This window comes from Spermophilus citellus (assembly GCF_964194105.1).
Source record: "Spermophilus citellus genome assembly, chromosome: 9".
NCBI classification, from domain to species: domain Eukaryota; kingdom Metazoa; phylum Chordata; class Mammalia; order Rodentia; family Sciuridae; genus Spermophilus; species Spermophilus citellus.
The window spans coordinates 6881886-6904965 of NC_138191.1; the positions used below are offsets into that span (position 1 = coordinate 6881886).

At 47.6% G+C, this 23080-nt stretch overlaps 1 protein-coding gene across 15 annotated transcripts in view; it reads right to left on the reverse strand.

The window, feature by feature from the left end:
- Positions 1-23080, reverse strand: part of ARHGEF2 (Rho/Rac guanine nucleotide exchange factor 2) — a 47606-nt gene that overhangs the window by 22359 nt on the left and 2167 nt on the right. For 2 of the 15 annotated variants that reach the window (XM_081305843.1, XM_081305842.1), the window contains exon 1: positions 6553-6909. In XM_081305843.1, coding sequence (XP_081161969.1) covers positions 6553-6615 — 63 coding nt within the window. In that variant the 5' untranslated portion in view covers positions 6616-6909. Of the gene's footprint in view, positions 1-3356; positions 3555-6198; positions 6339-6552; positions 6915-12821; positions 12916-13093; positions 13330-14086; positions 14127-14701; positions 14820-17499; positions 17539-23080 lie in introns of those variants that run through there. The other 13 variants (XM_081305839.1, XM_081305841.1, XM_081305840.1 and 10 more) reach the window with 13 other exon arrangements.

The window sequence follows — 23080 nt, forward strand, 5'->3', positions numbered from 1 at the left end:
GGCACCTGCCTGCCTCAGTCACCAGAACAGTCTCCCCGGATCTAATCCGCTGACTTGCTCCAAGGTGTAGCTCTTTAATTGATCCAGTGTTTTCAGAAGATCACATCTGCCTCTGAATAATAACCTTGTGGGACCCTCAGAGACCAAGTCCAGACCGCCCTTCCCACTGCCCTGCACTGTCCCTACTTTCCTCATCTCCTGCCCTTCCAAAGCAGTGGCACTTATATGACATTGAAGTCAAAGCAAGCAAGCAAACATGAAGACAGCATTCAAAAGAGCAGCGTCACTGGCCCGGGTAACTCCAAAAGGGACAGTGTTTCAGATCTGTCCTGGTGCTGCTAGAGTTCCCCTTTCCCAATTTCCGCACAGCCCTCCCCCTCCCCTCTCTCCCACACTCACCTGCTTGGCCAGCTCTGATGAGCACAGCAAGGGGAGAGGACTAGGGCAAGCAGAAAGCCATCTCTAAGGGCCTTCCCCTCTCTGGCACAGATGCCCCAGTGCCAGCCAGGGTACCCTGGGCCCTGCCTGCTCCACCCCTCAACACTCACCCTCTCTCCGAGTGACCCCCTCTCTAGGTGGGCTAGCAGCGGGCAGCAGCCCCAGCAGCAGCACATCCCAGCAGCAAGCGGCCTGGCACTGCCTAGCACTATTGTCCCAGAGGTGGCCTGTGCCCGCCCCAAGGCTCCGGCTGCTGAGGATGGAAGGACATGGAGCCTGCTCTCCAAGGGAATCGGCTCCAAAGGTGGGATGAGTGGGCTGGTTTGGATTTCTGTCCTGTTCTCTTCCAGGTTGGTCGGTTTGTTTACTAAAGGGGATGTGACCCCACTGAGCCATATCCCCAGCCCTTTTTTTATTTTTTAGAACCCAAGGGCGCTTTGCCTATGAGTTATGTCCCCAGCCCTTTTTAATTTTAAGATAGGGTTTCACAAAGTTGCTTACGCCCTATGTTGCTGAAGGTAGCCTTGAACTTGTGCTCCTGCCTCAGCCTCAGGAGTTGCAGGAATTATAGGCATGCGCTACCATTCCTGACTCTTCCAGGTTTGTTTTTTAAGAAAATCATATTGGGTGCTCACTACTAAAATTGGAACGATACAGAGAAGATTAGCATGGCCCCATGCAAGGATGACATGTAAATTCATGAAGCGTTCTATATTTTCAAGGGAGGGGGCGTAGGGGTAGGAAAGATGGTGGAATGAAATGGACTTCGTTACCCTAAGTACATGTATGAACACCCAAGTGGTGTGACTCTACTTTGTGTACAATTAGAAAAATGAAAAAGTGTGCTCTATATGTGTACTATGAATTGAAATGCATTCTGCTGTCATGTATAACAAATTATAATAAATAAATTTTTAAATGTTTTTTAGTTGTAGGTGGACACAATACCTTTATTTATTTTTATGTGGTGCTGAGGATCGAACCGAGTACCTCACACGTGCAAGGTGCACACTCTACCACTGAGCAACAACCACAGCCCCATAAATAAATAAAATTTTTTTAAAATAAAACAAAATCACATTGGAAGCCAGGCACAGTGGCGCATGCCTGTAATCCCAGAGGCTCAGGAGGCTGAGACAAGAGGATTGCAAGTTCACAGCCAGCCTTAGCAAAAAGCGAGGTGCTAAGCAGCTCAGTGAGACCCTGTCTCTAAATAAAATATAAAAAAATAGGGCTGGAGATGTGGTTCAGGGGCTGAGTGCCCCTGAGGTCAATCCCTGGTACCCCACACATACCCCCAAAAAAGAAAATCACACTGGGCTGGGGTTGTGGATCGGTGGTAGAGCGCTTGCCTTGCTCATGTGAGGCACAAAGTTTGATCCTAAGCACCACATAAAATAAATAAATAAAGTAAAGGTATTATGTCCATCTATAACTAAAAAAATTGAAATAAGAAAATCATACTGGTTCCCATTTACCTACTTCCAAGCAGGACAGACCTTCACCTGCTGCATGTTCCAACCTATCCACTGAGAAAATGCCCATCTACAATTCACAACACGCTCAAGGCCCTGAAGCCCTCCTGCGCTCCAGCCTCCTGCTGTCTGGCAGCCAAGGGTCATTCTGCCTCTTTCTCACAAACCTCAGGAAACCATCTTTCCAGCCTACTAACCTTCCTCTCTGCCACTGCTACATCAAAGATCAAGTGAAGGAACAGTTGAGCACACCTAGCAAAAAGACTGCCAGGCAGGTGGCACACTGTGATCCCAGAGGCTCGGGGAGGCCAAGGCAGGAGGACCACAAGTTCAAAGCCACCAGCCTCAGCAACTTAGCGAAGGTCTAAGGAACTCAGTGAGAAGGGCAGGGAAGAGAAGGACATCAAGATCAAGCACATCAAGAGAAGGACATCAAGACATGGGGGTCTCAGCAGCACCCTGCTCTGGGGACCCCACTCATTTCTTACGCGGGCCTCCAAGATGTCCCCTCCTCCACAACCACTTTGGTTCCAGGTGCAGTTAGCAGCAGCCCCTTTCCCAAGATGGTGAGGCCTCTGCCCAGACCAGAGCCTAGAGAGTCTAGAGGGGTGCACTGGGGTTTGAGTCACCTGTGGCTCAGTCCCCAGACAGCAAAGGTGCAGAGTCACTACGTCAGGGGAGAAAGCCAGAAGCTTCCTGCCCATGACTGAGAAAAGAACCTGGGATGCTCTCAGCCAGGCCAAGCCCCTTTAGGAGCTTCCAGGGACAAGATGAGGACTGGAGGCCAGGAAAAGGCGGCCAAATAGAAAACACTAGTTCCAAGGGCAGAAACAACACGGAAAATAACAGTGAACACACACAAAGGCACTTAATAAATGCTTGCTTAATGAACGAAGATGAGACCGGTAATGGGGGCCAACACATTGGTGAAGGGCACTTAGGGCCACAAGGAATAAAATAAGGCTAAAGACCCTGAGACCTAGTCACTCTGGACCCCAGCCTGCCCCCTACCCCGACACACCTGTCAGGCCAGGAGAGAGACAAGCGGGGGTGGGGGGAGCGATGCAAACAGACGGGCATTTGTGCAAGTGAACAATAGCCGTGCCAGGACTCCCTGCCCTCCTGGCACAGGGCAGGCTGAGTCGGGAGGGGGCAGCTGCTGCCTGCAGCCTTCCCCCCTCCCCCAAGGGGACACAAACAAACCCAGACGGCCCAGTGAGCCAGCGGCCCAGTGAGCCAGCGTTTCTCAGCCATTTCCCCTACCAGCTCCAGAAACCCTGACCAATCCACTCACTGGGCTCCTCCAAGATTCTTCGAACCAGAGGCCAAAGCTAAGAATGGAACTACTTCCTCATGTCCAGAGGGCATGATCCCCCTACTCTGGTGTCCATACTGCAAACAGTAACTTAGAGCACAGCGGGACAGACACACAGAGGAACATACCCCAACACTCAGGTCACTCAGGTAACATGCACACATGGGATTCACATTCCAATCCGTCCCTTCCCGGATTCCAAGGTCACAGCTCCAGAGCCAGGGGATTGACATCAGACAGACAGATGCTTCTTGAACTCCTTGGTCACTCCCAGCAGGTCCTACCTTAGGCACCCCTAGGTACCTTGAAAACCCCCCCTCATCTTGTTCCCTTCCCCCATTCTTGTTTCTCCCCTCCCCCTAGGTCCTTTCCCTAACCTCCGTGACCCTCAGAGTCCTTCTATGTTCCCAAAAGCCTCTGCCTCCAGGAGGACCCCAATTTTTCAACTTTCCTCCAAAGCCATCAGCCCTCCAGGCTCCCTCCTGGGCGCCCCCAGCTCTCCTCTCTAGCTACACCGTTGGTCCAGCACACAAAGCCAGCCACCTCTCTAGTACCCAGAACAAAGAAAGATCTCTCCTCCCCGCTCCCCATTCCACCTGCCCACCACACACTCCAATGCTGGGGTCCCAGAGATCCCAAGGGGACCGCCAGCCTCCAGAGCCATCCCTACACCTCTGGCCCTGGTTGTCAGAAAAGGATCTTTTGTTCGGAGGGACCTGAAGGTTAGGGCTGGGGAAAGGAGGGAGGGAAGAGCAAGGGATGAAAGGGAGAGAGAGGGGATCTGTGGGCTTTGGGGTTTGAGGAGGTAGGAAGTAGAGCAGAGAGAATTAAGGGGGTGGAGATCTAAAGACAAGCCTGGAAGAATAGAAACGGAGTGAAAAGAAAAAGGAGCCTGGGGGGCAGGGGCTCACAGAAAGATCCTAAGGGGTGGGAAGAGAAAGAGGCAGGTTGTACTCCAGTTCCTCCTCCTAGGAGGAGCTCGGGGAGCAGGGCAGGGACCGGGAGCAGGTGGGGTGCCTGACCCATCCCCCCACATAGGTAGCAGGGAAGAGACCATCTTCTTCAAATAATCTCCTTTCTAGTGCCCCCCTTCCCACCACAGTATAAAAAGAAAGGAGACAGCTGGCGTGCTTGGGGGAGGGGGGAGAGGGGACCCAGGGTTTGTTGGCTAAGAACCAACTCCCCCCTTCTGTAACCACAGCTTTCCGGAGGTGGCGGTGGTGGCCCTCCCCTTCCGACCAGCCCAAACTGACACCCTCCTCTTGTGGCCTCCGTGCCCTCTCAGATCCACCCACTCAGCCCCCGCACTCCCCTTCCCCCTGCCAGATTCCCAAATACCCCCTCCTCGGCCAGCTCCGGGGCAGAAAGAAGAACTGGGTTTCCGGATGCCCAGTTCCCTACTGGGGGAGGTGACAATAAACAAACAAACAGCAACAAAAGAGAGCACAGGTCCAGGTATCTGGCCCCTGGCCCCCTCATTAATGGAGAAAGGACCCCAGTATCTAACCTCCCGGAATCTCTCCCTGTGCCCCTGGCCAGGTCTGCCCCTCCTGCCGCTCCCCCGTGGCTTTCCTTTTTAGGGTGGAACCCTATTTCCGTGGTTTCAAAAAGCCTCTCCCGCCCCCCCTTGGCTCTACTCCAGGGTCTCAGCTCAAACGGTTGAAAAAATAAACAGACTTTTGGAGCTGGGGCCTGGCTTGGCACAGGGTTGTGAAGAGCCTGTCTGCCACCCCACTGTTCCACCACACTTCAGCCACCTCACCCTGGCCCTCTGTTTGTCTTAGGGGTTACTCAAATCCCCGGCTGCTTTCCGGTTAGCAGAGTCTAATATCATCCCCTGAGAAAGTCCTAAAGCCTCCTTCTCTGTCTCCATCCCCACCTCTGCCCTAGGTTGGACCTTCTCCCAGTTAGCACCAAGACAGGTAGCCTGGCTAAGAATCAGCAGGGAGGTGGAGGTGAGGGGACTCCATCCCCTGAAGGGCTCCAGTGGAGTACTGCTCCCTGGCCTGAAGATGGTAATCAGCTAAGCTGGCCACCCAGCAGACATGGAAGGAAAGCCAGAGATGAAGATCAAAGCAGCTCTGGGCTGGGTTCTGGCCTTTCTGAGAACCAGCACAGTGTGGAAGCCCCACGGAGCTGGAAGGTGCTGTCTGGACACACCACCTTCCTCCCAGTTCCCAGCTGCTCAGTTAAAGTCAGTTTGATCATTTTCTGGGGCCTGGGGTGTAGACGGGTCATAGCATTTGGGAATGGGTCTGGATACAAAGACAGGAATAAAGGATACTTTAAAAGCAGTGGCCAAGAGGTCATGGGGTGTGTGTGTGTGTGTGTGCGCGCGCGTGTAATTATACACCCAGACTGGAGATGACAGGTAAAGGACCTCCAGCACCAGGAAATAAGAGAATAGGCGCCGAGGACGGCAGAGAGGGGCAGGAACGCAATGCCCAGGTCTGTCCGCCTAAGGCTTTCGGGATTGGGAGAACAAGGAGCTTGGAAGGCTGGTGGGGCAGAGAGGGATGGGGACCACCCCGCGTTCCAGGCTCAGGGGTGCTCCGTGGGGAGGAGAGAATCCCAGCTACACAAAGACTTCTGCTCCCTTCACCTGGGGTGATGGCCTGGGGCCCGGGGTGGGGAAGGGGGATGAGCGTCGCTCAGCGGTCCTGACCCCCGCCACCCGCCCACCCGAGGGGAGAGCTGAATCACAGCTGGAAAGCCCATTTGCGCGGAGAGGAGGAGCTGACTTTTGTCTTGGAGGGGAGGTGGTGGAGGTGGCGGTGGTGGTGGGAGGAAGCTGGGAAACCACCCCTCCCGCCCCCTCCGCCGGATGGCGGGGACAAAGGGGGAACGACCTAGCCGGCGGCCGAGGCGGGGGTACGGCCGGGGCGACCCGGCAGCCGCCCAGCGAGCGGGTACGGAGAGAGCCCACCTCCGGCCCGACGCGCGCCTCCCTCTTCCCGCTCGGTCCCTTACCGGAGCAACTTTCTTCTGAGCGACAAAAAACACCCGGTGGCGCCCGATCGGAGGCGACCGAGCCCAGCCTGCTCTCCCGGGGTCCCGGCAGCGAGTCCGCGCGGCGGAGCGGGAGGCGCGGGTCGCGTCCCCCCGGCCGCCCCGCCCGCTCAGTCCCCACCCACCCGTCCCGCCGCGCCGCGCGCCCGACTTTGGCGCCCAGAGCCGACCCGGGACGCGGGGCGCGGGGCGCGGAGGGGCGCGGGGCGCGGCGGGGCGGGGGGCGCCCGAGGGCCGCGGCGGGGGGCCGGGGGCGCCCGGGGGACGCAGCGGGGGCCGGGGGCGCCCGGGGCCGCGGCGGGGGACTCGACCCACCTTGCCGGCCAGCTCTCGGCTCCGCTCGGTCCGCGCCCGCGTGAGGGACTCGATCCGGGACATGCTCCGGCGCGAGCCGGGCGCCTGCTATTGTGGGGAGCCGCGAGGGTCCGGGCCGCCGCGCCGGCGGGGACAGGAAGTCGGACTCCCCTCGCCCGGCACCCAGCGCCAGTTCCTCAAACCCTTGTCTCCTCCCCGCCGCTCAGGAAGGGGGGGCGGGGCGCGGCGAGGGCGGGGGCCGGCGCGCGGGACGGGGCGCCGCGGGGCCAGGGGTCCCGCCCTGCGGAGGGCGCCCCGGCCCCAGCTCGGCTCTCCCCGAGCCCGCGGGTGCCGGGCCGCGCAGTCCCCGCCGGACCCAGGCCTTCCTCCCCTCCCCCTCCCCCAGCACTGCACTTTAAAGACCCTCGGGCCGCAGGACTCTCCCGCCCCCAGTTCTCCAGGGGCCCGGGGCCAGTTCCTCCCGGCCCTTGGGGGCCCGTCGAGCAGCCAGAATAAACAGACCCCGAGTACGATTGGGGGCAGGGGCGGCGAGAGGGAGGGCAACTCGAAGAACTAAAAAGACGGATCTTTAGTAGGTTTATAGGAAAAGAGTCGTTCCCAAAAGTCAAAAAAGAGTCGAGAGGACAGAATTCTCCCACAAGCCTCCACCTCTCTGGGCCCTTCCGGACCACACTCTGCCCATCCTCCTCCTAGCTCCGCCTCTGCCAGCTACTTTGGAGGGTGTAGGTGGGAATTAGCAAGCTTTCCTGAAAGCTAGGGAGTTGAGGAAGTCCTTCCATGTGTCTAACCTTGGTTCTCTCTGTGGCTACTTAAACCGGAACCAGAAGACTAGAAAACAGCCTGCCCCAATCAGAGAACAGTTAGGGCACAACCAACTGTCTCCATTAGAAGGAAGATGGGGCCAGGCGCGGTGGTCAGCCTGTATTCCCAGCGACTTGGGAGGCTGAGGCTGGAGGATCAAAAATTCAAGGTCAGCCTCAACAATATCGTGAGACCCTCAGCAACTTAGCAAGACCCTCTTAAAGTCAAAAGGAATGGAATGTAACTCAGTGGTAAAGTGCCCCTGGATTAAATCCCCCTTACCAAAAAGATTGCCCCAACCTGTGCCAATCTCCACCTTCGGTGAGTTTCCTGCTATTTTCCTCCTCCAGTCTAACTGTAATCACTCATATTGCAGTTCATTTCCTCCTCTCGGGGTGTCCCACTTCTATGTAGAAATCGGAGCACAAACAAAGAGCGCTAGGACAGAGCCTACTATGTTTGCAAGGTCCTGCCTGATTCTGCTTGCAATTGGTGTGGGAGGAGGAGGGAGGGAGAGGAGGCCCAGCCCAGGTCCAGACTCCTCAGTAGGACCAGGCTGGAGGTTTCAAGCCCAACTCAGCCAATTTTAGCCTCTGCTTCTATTTCGGGCTTCACTGCCTCACCGCTGGCTGAGCTGGTTGGGCTCTTCACCCCCAGCACCACCCTCACGCTGCTCCTCTGGTTCTCCCCCTGCCTAGCAACTCCTTCTTCACCTTCTTCACCCATTCTCCTGTTCAGGATCCTTATATAGCAAAGAGCAGAAAAAATGAGAAGGGCCGAGCCTGGGGGCACAGGCCTGTGCTCCTAGCTACTTGGGAGGCTGAAGCAGGAGGACAGGAAGTTAAAGGCCATCCAAGGAGCTTAGCAAGACCCTGTCACAAAACTTTAAAAAACAGCTCAGGGGGCTGGGGATGTGGCTCAAGCAGTAGCGCTCGCCTGGCATGCGTGCGGCCCGGGTTCGATCCTCAGCACCACATACCAACAAAGATGTTGTGTCCGCCGAGAACTAAAAAATAAATATTAAAAATTCTCTCTCTCTCTCTCTCTCTCTCTCTCTCCTCTCTCACTCTCTCTTAAAAAAAAAAAAACAAAAAAAACAGCTCAGTGCCTGGATTACATTCTCAGAATGGGGGCAAAAGGGAGGCCAAAGAGGAAATAAACCATAGGGGCCCAGGCTGGGTGACAAGTGGAAGAAGAAAGTGCTTCCCCAGAGCCCGGGCTGTTTTCTCCAGGGTTGCACCTGCTGGAGACCTATGGGAAGGCTGCAAGAACACTCCCAAACCATCAGGCCTGAGTTCCTGGCCCCAGAACTCCAGGCTTACCTCCCCTCGCTTCAGCCAAGACTCTGGAATGTACTAAATTTAAAAACAGGGAGCCAAAGGCCAGAATCCCAGCTTCATGGCTCCACCCACTGGGGGCTCAGAGACCAAGACTGGACTAGGACTCGGCTTTTCTCCCAGGCTGAAGGTTCTGCAAGCAGAGGATAGAACCTTAAAGGGCCAAACTCTACCTGGGTACCCAAGAAGCCTAAGATTTGAACCCCAGGCTCTTTTTTTGTCTCTTTTGGTAGTGGGAAATTGATCCTAGGGGTGCTTCACCACTGAGCTACATGTGAGGCAAGCGCTCTACCATGAGCTATAACCCCAGCCCCCCAGTCCTTTTTATGTTTTCTTTTGAGACAGGATCTCACTAAGTGGCCAAGAGTCTTATGATTCAAGAGGCTGACCTTCAACTTGTGATCCTCCTGCCTCAGCCTCCTGAGTCACTGGGATAACCTGGGTGAGACACCATGCCCAGCTGTACCCCAGGCTCTTTAGGGACCTCTCAGTCCATAAACACAATGTAGAAAGTCTAGGGGCTGGGGACATAGCTCACTTGGTAGAGGGCTTGCCTCGCAAGCACAAGGTCCTGGGTTCAATCCCCAACAACACACACACACACACACACATACACACACACACACACTCACATAGGGCTGGGGCTGTAGCTCAGTGGTAGAGAGCACTTACCTAGCATGTGTGAGGCAATGGGTTCAATCCTCAGCACCACATTAAAAATAAATAAATAAATAAAATTTCTGTGAATGACTAAAAAAATATTTGAAAGAAAGCCTATTGAATGAGAAATATATCCCATTCTATGTATGATATATATATATATATATATATATATATATATATATATATATATCAAAGTGCATAAATGCATTATACTGTCATGTATAACTAATTAAAACAAATTGAAAAAATAAAAAGTCTATTGAAAGAAGAGGCTGGTTGGGGGGTCTGGGTTGCGGCTCATCTGTAGAGCGCTCGCCTAGCACATGCGAGGGAGGTGCTGGGTTCCATCCTCCTCGGCACCACATAAAAGTGAATAAAATAAAGGTATTGTGTCCAACTACAACTAAAAAAAATATATTAAAAAAAAAAGAAAGAAGAGGCCGGTTGGGCTGGGGCTGGGGCTCAGTGGCAGAGCACTTACCTAACATGTATGAGGCACTGGGTTCAATCCTCAGCACTACATAGAAATAAATAAATAAAATAAGGTATACAAAAAAGAAGAAAGAAAAAGCTGGGTTCCCTATGGTGGCCCAACTTAGTAACACCCTGTCTCAAAATAAAATTAAAAAGATGGGGATATAGATCAGTAGAGTGCTCTGGGGTTCAATCTCCAAAACCAAAAAACAAAGGAAAGAGAAAAGGAAGGAAGAAGACTGGCTAGCCTAATCCTTTTCTGTCTCCTTTTAGTGAGACCCTTCCTCAAAATAGTCTCCTATTATTCTTTTTATCTCCTTGCTGTTTGTTACCCTGCTCCTCATTATCCCCTTAGAAGACAAAAATGAGGGGCCGGGGGTTGTGGCTCAGTGGTATGGCGCTTGCCTAGCATGCGTGAGGCACTGGGTTCGATCCCTGGCACCATGTAAAAATAAAATAAAGGTTAAAAAAAAAAGACAAAAATGAGCCAGTGGTGCACATGTGTAATCCCAGTGTCTTGGGAGGCTGAGGCAGGAAGATTGCAAGTTCAAAGTCAGCCTCAGCAACTTAGTGAGGCCCTGTCTCTAAATTAAACATAAAAAAGGACCAGGAATGGGGCTCAGTGTAAAGCACCCTTGGGTTCAGTCCGTGGTACAAAAAAAAAAAAAAAAAGAAGCAGGAAGGAGGTAAAGAAAGCTAATCTACCTTTAAAAATGCCTGCATTCGTGAATTAGTCTGCAGCTTGACTCAGGGTCCATTTCCTGTGTCCTCCGGAACAATGAACACTTTTCCTTCTCCCACCACCCCTTTCTGAAAACTATTCCTTTATTCCAACACCCCCTCCAATGATATCTTTCAGATTTCCAGAAATTAGTTTTTATACACACAAAAATCAAAATTTCTGCCAGAATCTAAAAGTTGCCACCACCTTCTTCAGCCCATTTAACTTGATAAAATATATCCCTCCCATTTCCCTGGAGAAGGACCCAACTGCCAGAGGCTGGGCCAGTGGTGAACAGAGCAAGCCCTGGAGATGTCTGGACCCAGACCCTGCACGGGGCCAGAAGAGCTCTGTTTCTTCTTGTTACTCTGGATCTTGTATATGGGGCAGGGGGATTAAGGCATAACTGACGCCCCCCAGCAGAGGCTGATGGAAGGAGGAAGGGGACAGGCTGTTGGGTTGGGTTTACTTCCGAGAGGGGCAGAGGCAGCCATGTCAGAGCTCCTCCGCCTTTTACTCGCTATGGGATCTTGGGCAAGTAGTTTAGCTCTGGGTTAGCTTGTCTACGCAATGGAGATTAAAATACTTGTCTTTGTTCAAGGCCAGCCTCGGCAACTTAGTGAGACCCTGTGGGATGTGGCTCCGTGGTAAAGTGCCCTGGGTTCAAGCCCCAGTACTGAAAGAAAACAAACAAACAAATAAAAGCCACTCACTTCTATTCTGAGTTCTTACAAGAATTAAATGAGGTGGCCTCTGGGGAATGAACTGCTTCCTTCTGTCACTGCCTGACTGAGCTGCTGTCCTGCCCTGCCCCCTGATGTTTACCTGCCCTGTTCCACATCCTGAGTCGGAGGAGATGAAGTGAAGCAGGAGCCCTTGTTCCCCAGAGGCTGGAAGGAAGCTGGGCCGAGGCATGGCAGGGAGGGAAACAGGAAGACAGGACCAGAGGCCCTGGTGGGGAAAGGCCAGAGGGGACCATATCCTGGCTTTCTCAGGTTCTTTCCTGTTGCTTGTCTGGGCTCCAAGGTCTGCCCACATTCTCTTTCATTAGGTTATTCAGCCTCCTACATGGCTGTTAGGCCCAGAGGGGGCACACACAGACCAACTGGGGCCGAGCCGAGCCCTGCACAGTACTGACAGGGTGAGAGGCTGGGGTTGTGGCTCAGCGGTAGAGCGCTCACCTATCACATGGGAGTCCATCCTCAGCACCACATAAAAAATAAATAAATAAAGGTATTGTGTCCACCTATAACTAAAAAAGACAAGACAAGAGGGTGATTCCCCCAGCAGATTCACCTCCTCTGAACTCAAGGAGACTCTAGTCAGGTGGGAATCCACCAGTCTCAACTCCTAACCAGGTGCTAAACAGGTGACCTGTTTACATCTCTGTCTGCTTTCCCAGCCCACTCAGAGGAAGGGAATCTGGCTCAGAGGCTGGCCCAGGGGGCAGCACCAGGCCCTCAGGGAGAGCCAGAAGGAGTCTAAGCAACCCTAGTGTGGGAAAAAACCCTGGTCCTTCAAGGTGACTAGGATATCTTCTCTAGAGTTTCTCAGTGCCCAGAAGCCACCCCAGGTTGGGAAGACACATGTACACCTGGGGAGGCTAGGGGAGAAAAGGAAGGTGGCTCCTTCTGCCAGTCAGTAAAGAAAATAGAAATGAATTTCAAGCTGCAGGCTCCAGAGAAGAGGGTTGGTCACCAGGAGGAAAGCCATATGCTTTCACTTACCAGGATCAGAACACACACAGCCACACAGGCACATGTCCTCCAGAGTCACACACCGTCCTGGCTTACCCTCCCACTAGGGCCTTAGTTCAACTCCTTCAGCTGCCATTTCCACCCATGAAATTACGAGTGTAAAAGTCCTCTGCAAACTCTAATACTCTACGAAGAAGTACAGAGTCCTGCTGTAATTATTATCATTATCATGTCCAATAATAATGGACATAACGTTTCTGCTGCCCACCTCTTAGCCGCATGAGACCTAAAGTAAGGAAACGCCATGCCCTGCCTCAGCTCCCGGCTCTGAGCCCTCGTCCCTTTTCCAGCTGTCCACAGCTGCCTGCTAAGCTGGAGGCGGGGGTAGAGCAGAGAAAAGGCGATTTGCTGGGTCACAGCCACAGAGGCTGGAAGAGTGAGCATGTGTCCCCTCAAAATGTGAGCCTTGTCCTGACTCTCTAATAGGGAAGGCTGGGGAGGGGTGACATGGGAGGCTCGGAGGAAGGGAACGGGGAGGGCGACAAGTCCAGGCCCCCGTCCCTCTCTAACTCTTACCTTTGACTTGCCTGTCATGAGGAAGAGGAAGCTGAAGGTCCTTCGTAAGGAGGAGGCTGCCCAGGTCCCGGAGTTCCCTTCCAGCCGGTTCCAGCTGCAGAGAGACAAAGAAGAGGTGAGAAGAGGGAGATGGAGCTGGAAAGCAAACAAGATACTCCCAGAGATGGTGGAGAGAGCACGGGAAGGCCCACGGCCAGCAGGTAGACTAGGAGGAAAGACTCCCAGGGGAAGGGTGAAGAAGAAAGAGGAGGGCGCAAAGGCACCCCACACACCTCCGACGGCTTCCCGGATGTGGACACTCGAGTTTTCCAGGCCCCTCTATTTATGAGGAGAACTCCAGGCTCCTCCCAGATACATGCAGACTCCCCCTTCCCACCTAATCCAGGCTCGGGATGGGTGGACCCAATCCCTGCTCTCAAGCTGCTGCCCAGAGGAAGTGGAGTGGAGGGAGAGCCCTCCAGGGGGGCATTTCCCCCCTCAGAACAAGAGCCCTGTGTAGACCCCGTGCTGTTTGGAAAGAGCCTCTGGGCCTGAAGCCAATAAGGACTGAATTTCCTGGGATTTCATCAGCCCCATCCCATGAGCTAATCCCAAACCCAGAGCCAGGAGGATGTGTCAGCTGCAGAATTTCAGGACCACAAATCAGAGTCTGAGATCTTAAAGGGCCCAGTACTCGCTCACACAGCCACACTGCCTTAGAAGACGGTCCCACTCAGACTTCAGTCACAGGAGCCAAATGAACAGGTGCTGATTTTACATGCTTATTTAGACAGTTATCAAAATCTCTCAGCTTCCTCTGTCTGGGTTCTTGAACTTGGCCTTCAGGCCCTGCCCTCTTCTGGGAGCTCTACAGCTCTTGCATAGCTCTCTTAGGACCACTACCCAGTGGTCAATTATCTGAACCAGCCAAAGCCCAACCTTGGTCCTTGGTCACTGTCTCTCCCTGACTGTCCAACAGCCCAACTGCCCATCCACCTTTATATCTTTGACAATAGCGAACTCTCTTACCCAGCTGACACTCTGTGATATGGTTACTCCTTTTCTTTCCCTAATTTCTCCCCCATCCCATGGGGCTATCGGAACCCAGAGAAGAGGGCAAATTTTATGCATCTCAGGGAGAAGGATATTTGTAGATCTGTAATCAGAAATGTTAAAGGAAGTATGTGTCAGGAAGCAGATACTCTGGGGGCCACAGAATCCATGGCCCTGACCCATCGCTCCTCCCCCATCTTAATCTTTGAAGGGATTCCAGTCCCCAAACTCACGGTTTGCTGAGGTCAGTGGCAGAGTACTGGGATGAATTTCCTGCCAACAAAGAAGGAGAAGAGGACTGTCTAGCTGAAGCCAGACAAAGACGCCCAGGGCTGCCTCCCCCACCCCCTCCACCTGGATCAGGTTCCCAAGCTGCAGGTGCATGTGACGCCATTCCTGAGGGCGGGCACTGGGGAGCAGGGAGAGGGCGAGGTTCTGAGCAGAGCACAGCTGAAGAACTTAGGAACCAGGGTTATGAGAAGAGGGGGAGAGAGGCCTGATGTTTCAGTTCTGTTTCTGGTGACTGGGGAGGACTAAGGATTCACACTGAGTTCCCAGTACTCCATCTTGAGGAAAAGGTACACTTCAGATAACTGTCCTCCACTTTTGGTGACAGAGGAGGCTGGAGAGCCTCTCTCTGCCCTATGTCCCCTCTAATTGGCAGAAGAGTCTCAAAATGCCAAAGTCCTGAATTAAGATCTCTCATTTGAGTAATGACATTCTGGGGGCTCCAAGGGTGTGGCTGGAGGTTATCCAGGACACCTGGATGCTGAACAGCCGACGGAGGACTAGTGATGAGATGGATCAGAGAAGGGTCCATCTTTAATTCACTCCCCTCTTTTACTTACCATCTGGATCTGAGCGCTCCGAGAGGCAGTTGATGGCGCTCATGGATACAGACTTGGAAAGCATACCAGTGACGGAGTGGTCCAAGGAGCCAGCAGATGGATGACAGGAATCCTGACCCTAAAATCATGTCAAGAGTTCTCATACAAAGGTCAGCTTCACCCATCGCCCAGCATGTTCTCCCCTTTCCCACAGCTTGGCATTTCTACAAACTCAGACCCTCCCGGGCTCCACGACCCACATCTGGGATATTCCAGCTGAAATAGTTCAGAAGTTACTCCTGCTCTTTTGTCATCGCTGTGCTGTCGCAGACTTTCTTCTTCAGTTCTTTTTGTAAATTGACCCATCATAAGTCTGCATGTTAATACTACGCAGTGTGATGTCTCCATACATGTACACATTGGGTAGCAGGCTTTTTAAATACAGAAAACATTTTTGTAGAGAAAATATTGACTCTGAATGATTTCCAGAGATGACAAACTCAACCTATAGGGGCGAAGTAGGGAATGAAATAAACTCGGGCAGTCTGGATTTAAGGCAAGAGGAAATAGGAAATACAGATGGTGGGTTCTTTAGACAATCTTTTCTCTTTTCTTCCTCAAATCTGCAGGGAGCATTACAAAAACTGGCCACATATTATGTCATAAGGCAAATCTTAACACATTTCAATAATATGTATCCCAGAGCAATAACCAGAAGTCCCACTTCAGTGGATTAAAGAATTTGTAATATACCCGGGTTGCAGTGCCGTAAGCCTGTAATCCCGGTGACTCGGGAGGCTGAGGCAGGAGGATCAAAATTAAAAAATTAAAAGGACTGGGGATATAGCTCGCTGGTGGAGGACCCCTGGAATCTCCAATACTTAAAAAAAATCTGTGATATAGTTACACATTATTTGACAAGTAAAAACAAACAAACCACAGTTCATTTCACAATATGGATGAATCTTGAAAACACAATGTTGATTTAAAAAATCAAGACCCAAAAGATTTATACACTGTATGATTGATAACATTCATATAAATTTTAAAAGAGACCAACTATTGATTCTTTATATATATATATATATATATATATATATATATATATATATATATATATATATAAAATCAATTTCAAAATTTAAGAATGTGGTCATCTGTGCCAGAGAGAGAGTTAAAAATGGGAAAGAACACCGAGGGCTTCTGGGCTTTAGTGATCTATCGTTATTTTGTTTTTGTTTTTGTTTTTAATATTTATTTATTTTTTAGGTGTAGATGGACACATCACAATGCCTTTATTTTTATGTGGTGCTGAGGATCGAACCCGAGTCCTGCCCGTGCTAGGCGAGCGCTCCACCGCTGAGCCACAATCCCAGCCCCTGATCTATGTTTTTTTTTGTTTGTTTTACTTGTTATTATATACGTGTGTGTGTGTGTGTGTGTGTGTGTGTATGTGTGTTCAGTGCTGGCAATCTGTTTTTTTATTTTTATTTTTACATTTTTTAACCCAGGGGTGGTTACACAGGTATTTGCTCCCTAATTATTCACTATACTCTACATGTAAGTTTTCTATATTTTTCTATGTTGTGTTACATTTAAATTTTTTTCCAATGGGGAGAAAATCCCTTAAGTAAAACCAGAAAAAAAAAACAAACTCTAGAGTTGCGGGTGCAGCTCAGTGGTAGAGCACTTGCCTAGAATGTGCTAGACCCTGGGTTCAATCCTTAGAACCACAACGAAAACAAAACAATTTTTTTTTTTAATTCTACAAAAATAAAAATACTGGGCTGGGGTTGTGGCTCAGTGGCAGAGCACTCGCCTCGCACATGTGAGGCACTGGGTTCTATCCTCAGCACCACATATAAATAAATAAACAAAATATAGATTATTATATCCATGTATAACTAAAAAAAATATTTTAAAAAAACTATAAAAGAAAACTCATGGGACATAGCAAGTGGTATTTCTAAAGCAATTTGTGGCCTTAAAATTTCATATTGAAATTTTTTTTTTTAGATGTTGATGAGCTTTTATTTTATTCTTTTGCTTATATTCGGTGCTGAGAATCCAACCCATTGCCTCACACATGCCAGGCAAGTGCTCTACCACTGAGCCACAACCCCAGCCTTGAAATTTTTTAATAGCTTGAAAAGTAATGAGTTATGCCAACTTAAGTTATAAAAAGAACAAATCACAAAGAAAACTGAGAGAAGTATATGATAAAGATAAAACCGTGCAGGCTATAGTGGTGCACACCTGTAATCCCAGTGACTCCAAAGGCTGAGGCAGACGGATTGCAAATTCAAGGCCAGCCTCAGCATCCTAGTGAGACTGTGTCTCAAAATAAAATACTGAAAGGGCTGGGGATGTAGCTCAGTGGTAGATGTACTCTTGCTTAGAGTGCTCCACAACCTGAGTTAGATCCCAAAACAATAAAGAAAGAAAATCAGAAATCAATGAAATACTAAATAAAGATAAACTAGAAAGGGTCAATAAAGCCAAGAGTTGTGTTTTAGGAACAGGCAAATAAAATACACAAACACAAAAGAGTGATAAAGAGAGACGGCATAAATAAAATTAGAATGACTAGGTGGATCTAAGTACAGAAAGAGCAATGATTAAAAGGTTAGAGAAGGGGCTGGGAGATCACTCAGTTGGTAGAGTTCTTGCCTTGCATGTACAAGGCCCTGGGTTCAATCCCAGCACCAGGGGGAAAAAAAAAGAGAGAATATTACCTACAACTTTTTGCTAACAATTTTGAAAATGCAAACAAAATAGACAAATTCTTACCAAAAGAAAGAAATAGATATATAACTTACCAAAACTGAGTCAAGAAGAAATAGATAGTCTGAATGGTCCTATTAAAGAAAGGGAATCAGTAGTTAATTTTCCAAAAGCAAAACAAAACAACAACAGGCTACACTGTTCTGGACAAATCTTTCCAGAACAGATCACTAACAGGTTATACATGAAGAATTATAGAAATTATAGAAATTCTTCCAAAGAATAGAAATAAAAAATAAAAATAAAAACAGAAGCACTTCGACTCTCTAAGACAATAAACCTGATCTTTCTTGTAAATATAAGTAAAAAATCCCAAACAAGCCAGAGCAATTAGACAGACGAAAGAAATTAAAGGCATAAAAATAGGAAAAGAAGAACTTAAATTATCACTATTTGCAGATGACATGATTCTATACCTAGCAGACCCAAAAGGGTCTACAAAGAAACTATTAGAGCTAATAAATGAATTCAGCAAAGTGGCAGGATATAAAATCAACACGCATAAATCAAAGGCATTCCTGTATATCAGCGACAAATCCTCTGAAATGGAAATGAGGTCAACCACTCCATTCACAATATCCTCAAAAATAATAAAATACTTGGGAATCAACCTAACAAAAGAGGTGAAAGACTTATACAATGAAAACTACAGAACCCTAAAGAGAGAAATTGAAGAAGATCTTAGAAGATGGAAAAATATACCCTGTTCATGGATAGGCAGAACTAACATCATCAAAATGGCGATATTACCAAAAGTTCTCTATAGGTTTAATGCAATGCCAATCAAAATCCCAACGGCATTTCTTGTAGAAATAGAGAAAGCAATCATGAAATTCATATGGAAAAATAAAAGACCCAGAATAGCAAAAACAATGCTAAGCAGGAAGTGTGAATCAGGTGGTATAGCGATACCAGATTTCAAACTATACTACAGAGCAATAGTAACAAAAACAGCATGGTACTGGTACCAAAACAGGCGGGTGGACCAATGGTACAGAATAGAGGACACAGAAACCAACCCACAAAACTATAACTTCCTTATATTTGATAAAGGGGCTAAAAGCATGCAATGGAGGAAGGATAGCATCTTCAACAAATGGTGCTGGGAAAACTGGAAATCCATATGCAACAAAATGAAACTGAATCCCTTTCTCTCGCCATGCACAAAAGTTAACTCAAAATGGATCAAGGAGCTTGATATCAAATCAGAGACACGGCATCTGATAGAAGAAAAAGTTGAAAAAAAAATTAAAAAAAAATTTTTTAAAAATTTAAAAAAAAAAGAAGAAAAAGTTGGCTACGACCTACATACTGTGGGGTCGGGCTCCAAATTCCTCAATAGGACACCCATAGCACAAGAGTTAATATCTAGAATCAACAAATGGGACTTACTCAAACTAAAAAGTTTTTTCTCAGCAAAAGAAACAATAAGAGAGGTAAATAGGGAGCCTACATCATGGGAACAAATCTTTACTCCTCACACTTCAGATAGAGCCCTAATATCCAGAGTATATAAAGAACTCAAAAAAATTAGACAATAAGATAACAAATAACCCAATCAACAAATGGGCCAAGGACCTGAACAGACACTTCTCAGAGGAGGACATACAATCAATCAACAAGTACATGAAAAAATGCTCACCATCTCTAGCAGTCAGAGAAATGCAAATCAAAACCACCCTAAGATACCATCTCACTCCAGTAAGATTGGCAGCCATTATGAAGTCAAACAACAACAAGTGCTGGCGAGGATGTGGGGAAAAGGGTACACTTGTACATTGTTGGTGGGACTGCAAATTGGTGCAGCCAATTTGGAAAGCAGTATGGAGATTTCTTGGAAAGCTGGGAATGGAACCACCATTTGACCCAGCTATTCCCCTTCTGGGTCTATTCCCTAAAGACCTAAAAAGAGCATGCTACAGGGACACTGCTACATCGATGTTCATAGCAGCACAATTCACAATAGCAAGACTGTGGAAGCAACCTAGATGCCCTTCAATAGACGAATGGATAAAAAAAAATGTGGCATTTATACACAATGGAGTATTACTCTGCATTAAAAAATGACAAAATCGGGCTGGGGATGTGGCTCAAGCGGTAGCGCGCTCGCCTGGCATGTGTGCGGCCCGGGTTCGATCCTCAGCACCACATACCAACAAAGATGTTGTGTCCGCCGAGAACTAAAAATAAATATTAAAAATTCTCTCTCTCTCTCTCTCTCTCTCTCTCTCTCTCCTCTCTCACTCTCTCTTTAAAAAAAAAATGACAAAATCATAGAATTTGGAGGGAAATGGATGGCATTAGAGCAGATTATGCTAAGTGAAGCTAGCCAATCCCTAAAAAACAAATGCCAAATGTCTTCTTTGATATAAGGAGAGTAACTAAGAACAGAGTAGGGAAGAAGAGCATGAGAAGATGACTAACATTAAACAGGGATGAGAGGTGGGAGGGAAAGGGAGAGAGAAGGGAAATTGCATGGAAATGGAAGGAGACCCTCAGGGTTATACAAAATTACATACAAGAGGAAGTGAGGGGAAAGGGAAAAATAATACAAGGGGGAGAAATGAATTACAGTAGAGGGGGTAGAGAGAGAAGAGGGGAGGGGAGGGGAGGGGAGGGGAGGGGGGATAGTAGAGGATAGGAAAGGCAGCAGAATACAATAGACATGAGTATGTCAATATGTAAATCAATGGAAGTGTAACTGATGTGATTCTGCAATCTGTATTCGGGGTAAAAATGGGAGAAAAAAAAAAGAAAAAAAAAGAAATATAAAGTATTATAACATAAAATAAATCTGAACTGGGAGACACAGGTGCCCCCATATTAAAAAAAAAATCCCAAACAAAATATTAGGAAACTGTAGTATTTTAATGATCACAGATTACTTGCAGCTTTTCCTATTAAGAAGTTAAGAAGTCATCTAGTTGGGCATAGTGGTGCATGCCTATAATCCCAGCAACTCTGGAATTAAGAGGATCACAAGTTTGAGGCCAGCCTGGGTAATTTAGCAAGACCCTATCTCAGAAAAAAAGAAAAAAAAAAGTGCTGAGGATATAGCTTAATGGTAGAATACCTCTGGGTTCAATCCTCAGTACTACACCCCCCCCCACACACACACACACAGAACTGTCGGCTGAGCCCAGACAGATTGCCCACTTATAAAATTGGAGCCAAAAATGGTTGTTTGCTAAGCCACTAAATTGGGGGTTAGTTTATTATACTGCAATATAAGTACCACAAATAAAACCTAGAAGTATATAAAAAAGATAATCTAGCCAGTCACAGTGGCACATGCCTGTAATCCCAGGAACTTGGGAAGCTGAGGCAGCCTGGGACAGCCTGGGCAACTTAATGAATTCCTGTTTCAAAATAAAAAGTAAAATGGGCCAGACATGTAGTTCAGTGGTAGAACATCCCTGGGTTTAATACCCAGTTACACCCTCCCCCCCAAAAAAAAAGAAAGAAAAAGACAACCTGTCATAACAAAATTACATTTATCCTAAGAATACAAGGATGGTTTAACATGAGAAAAACTTCACTTGTAATTCACCTCAATAATGTATTAAAGGAGAAAAAATAAAATCATCATAGTAATTGCAGAAAAGCATAAGGATAAAATCCAGCGCTCATTCATTCTAAAAATGAAAGTCTTGGCAATTAGGAATTGAAGGAATCTTCCTTAATCTGATAAAGAGAATCTTTCCCAGAGTACAGCCCTGCAATCAATTTCAGCGAAGAAACCTGGACTGGGAGTATAACTCAGCAGTGGAGATTGTGCTTAGCATGCATGAGGTCCTGGGTTCAATCTCCAAAAACAAGGAGATAACAAAAAGTTAAACCTAAGATATATTCCCTCTAAAATCAGAAAAGACAGGCATGCCCATTATCACCATTTCTACTCAGCAGAAAAGAAGAAATGTAGTTCATTTGAAGATGGCTAACTGTAGCTCATGACTGTATTCACAGCTACTCTGGAAGATGAGCAGGCCAGCCTTAACAACTTGGTGAGACCCTGTCTCAAAATTTCAAAAATAAAATTAAAAAGGGCTGGGGATGTAACTCAGTAGAACATCCCTGGGTTTAATCCTCAGTGCAGGGGAAAAAAAAGACACCATACATTGACTAATTTTCAATTCTATTTCTATAAACCAAACATAATCATAAAATGTAGTGTAAAAATAAAAAAGCATTGTAATAGCAAGCAAACCTAAAAAGTACCCATAAATAAATCTAATGATTGGCAAGACAAGTATGAAGAAACCAATATTTTATTAAAAGACATATTCTTGGAAAAGCCTAAATAAATGGAATTTTTTTCCATGCATGTGAATTCATTCTAAATTAATATTTTTCTTTTTTTGCAGGGGGCTGGGGATCAACCCCTGGGTCTCATTTATGCTTGGCAAGTAGTCTACCACTGAGCCATATCCCCAACCCCTAAATTATTCTTTAAATTCAGTGCAGCCTCAATCAAAATCCAGTAGGTATTTTTGCTTGTTTGTTTTAAGAAATTTGTAAGCTGATTCTAAAAGTTACATGGAAATGCAAAAGACCTAGGGGAGCCAAGATCCTAAAAAGAATAATAAAGTTGGAGGACTTATACTGTTCGATTTTAAAGATTTCAACTAACGCTATATTAATTAAGACAATGTGATGTTAGTATAAAAAGAAGCAAATAGCTCAGTGGAATAGAAAAGGTCCAGAAGTAGACTCACATCAATACAGTTGTTTGGTTTTCAACGAAAGTACCACAACCACAGCCATTTGCTGGGGAAAGTAGGGTCTTTAAAAAAAATTATAATGGAACAATTGGGTCTTTATATGGGGAAAAAACAAACACTAAAATGTGAAAGACTAAAACAATAACCCTTCTAGAAGAAAATATTGGATAAAATCATCACATTCTTGGGGTAGGCAAAATCTCTGAAACATAGCCCAAATGCACTAACCTTATAAAAAAATTTGGGGGGATACCAGGGATTGAACTCAGGGGCACTCGACCACTGAGCCACATCCCAGCCCTATTTTGTATTTTATTAGAGACAGGGTCTCACTGATTGCTTAGTGCCTTGCTTTTGCTGAGGCTGGCTTTGAACTCGAAATCCTCCTGCCTGTGCCTTCCGAGCTGCTGGGATTACAGGTGTATGCCACTGTGCCAGGCTACCATTAAAAAATTGATAAATTGCTGGGCATGGTGGCACATGCTACAATCCCAGAGGCTCTGGAAACTGAGGAAGGAGGATTGAAAGTTCAAGACAAGTTTAAGCAATTCAGCAAGGCCCTAAGCAACTTAATGAGACCCTGTCTCAAAATAAAAATAAAAAGGGCTGGGGATAGGACTCAGTGGTTAAACACCCAGGTTCAATTCCCAGTACCAATAAATAAGTAATAAAAACAAATTCAAAAACAAGACATAATATATTAGTAGTAAGGCATATATCTGTGTTAAAACAATTTTTAAGGGCTACTAAGGACTGGGAGAATAGCTCAGTGACTTAATATGTGTGAGACCTTGGGTTTGATCCCCAGCACCATGAAAAAAAAAAAAGTAAAAATTTTTAAAGTAAAAATTAAGGTAAATGAGTGATAAATTCAAGACAATTTTCAGGAGGCAGG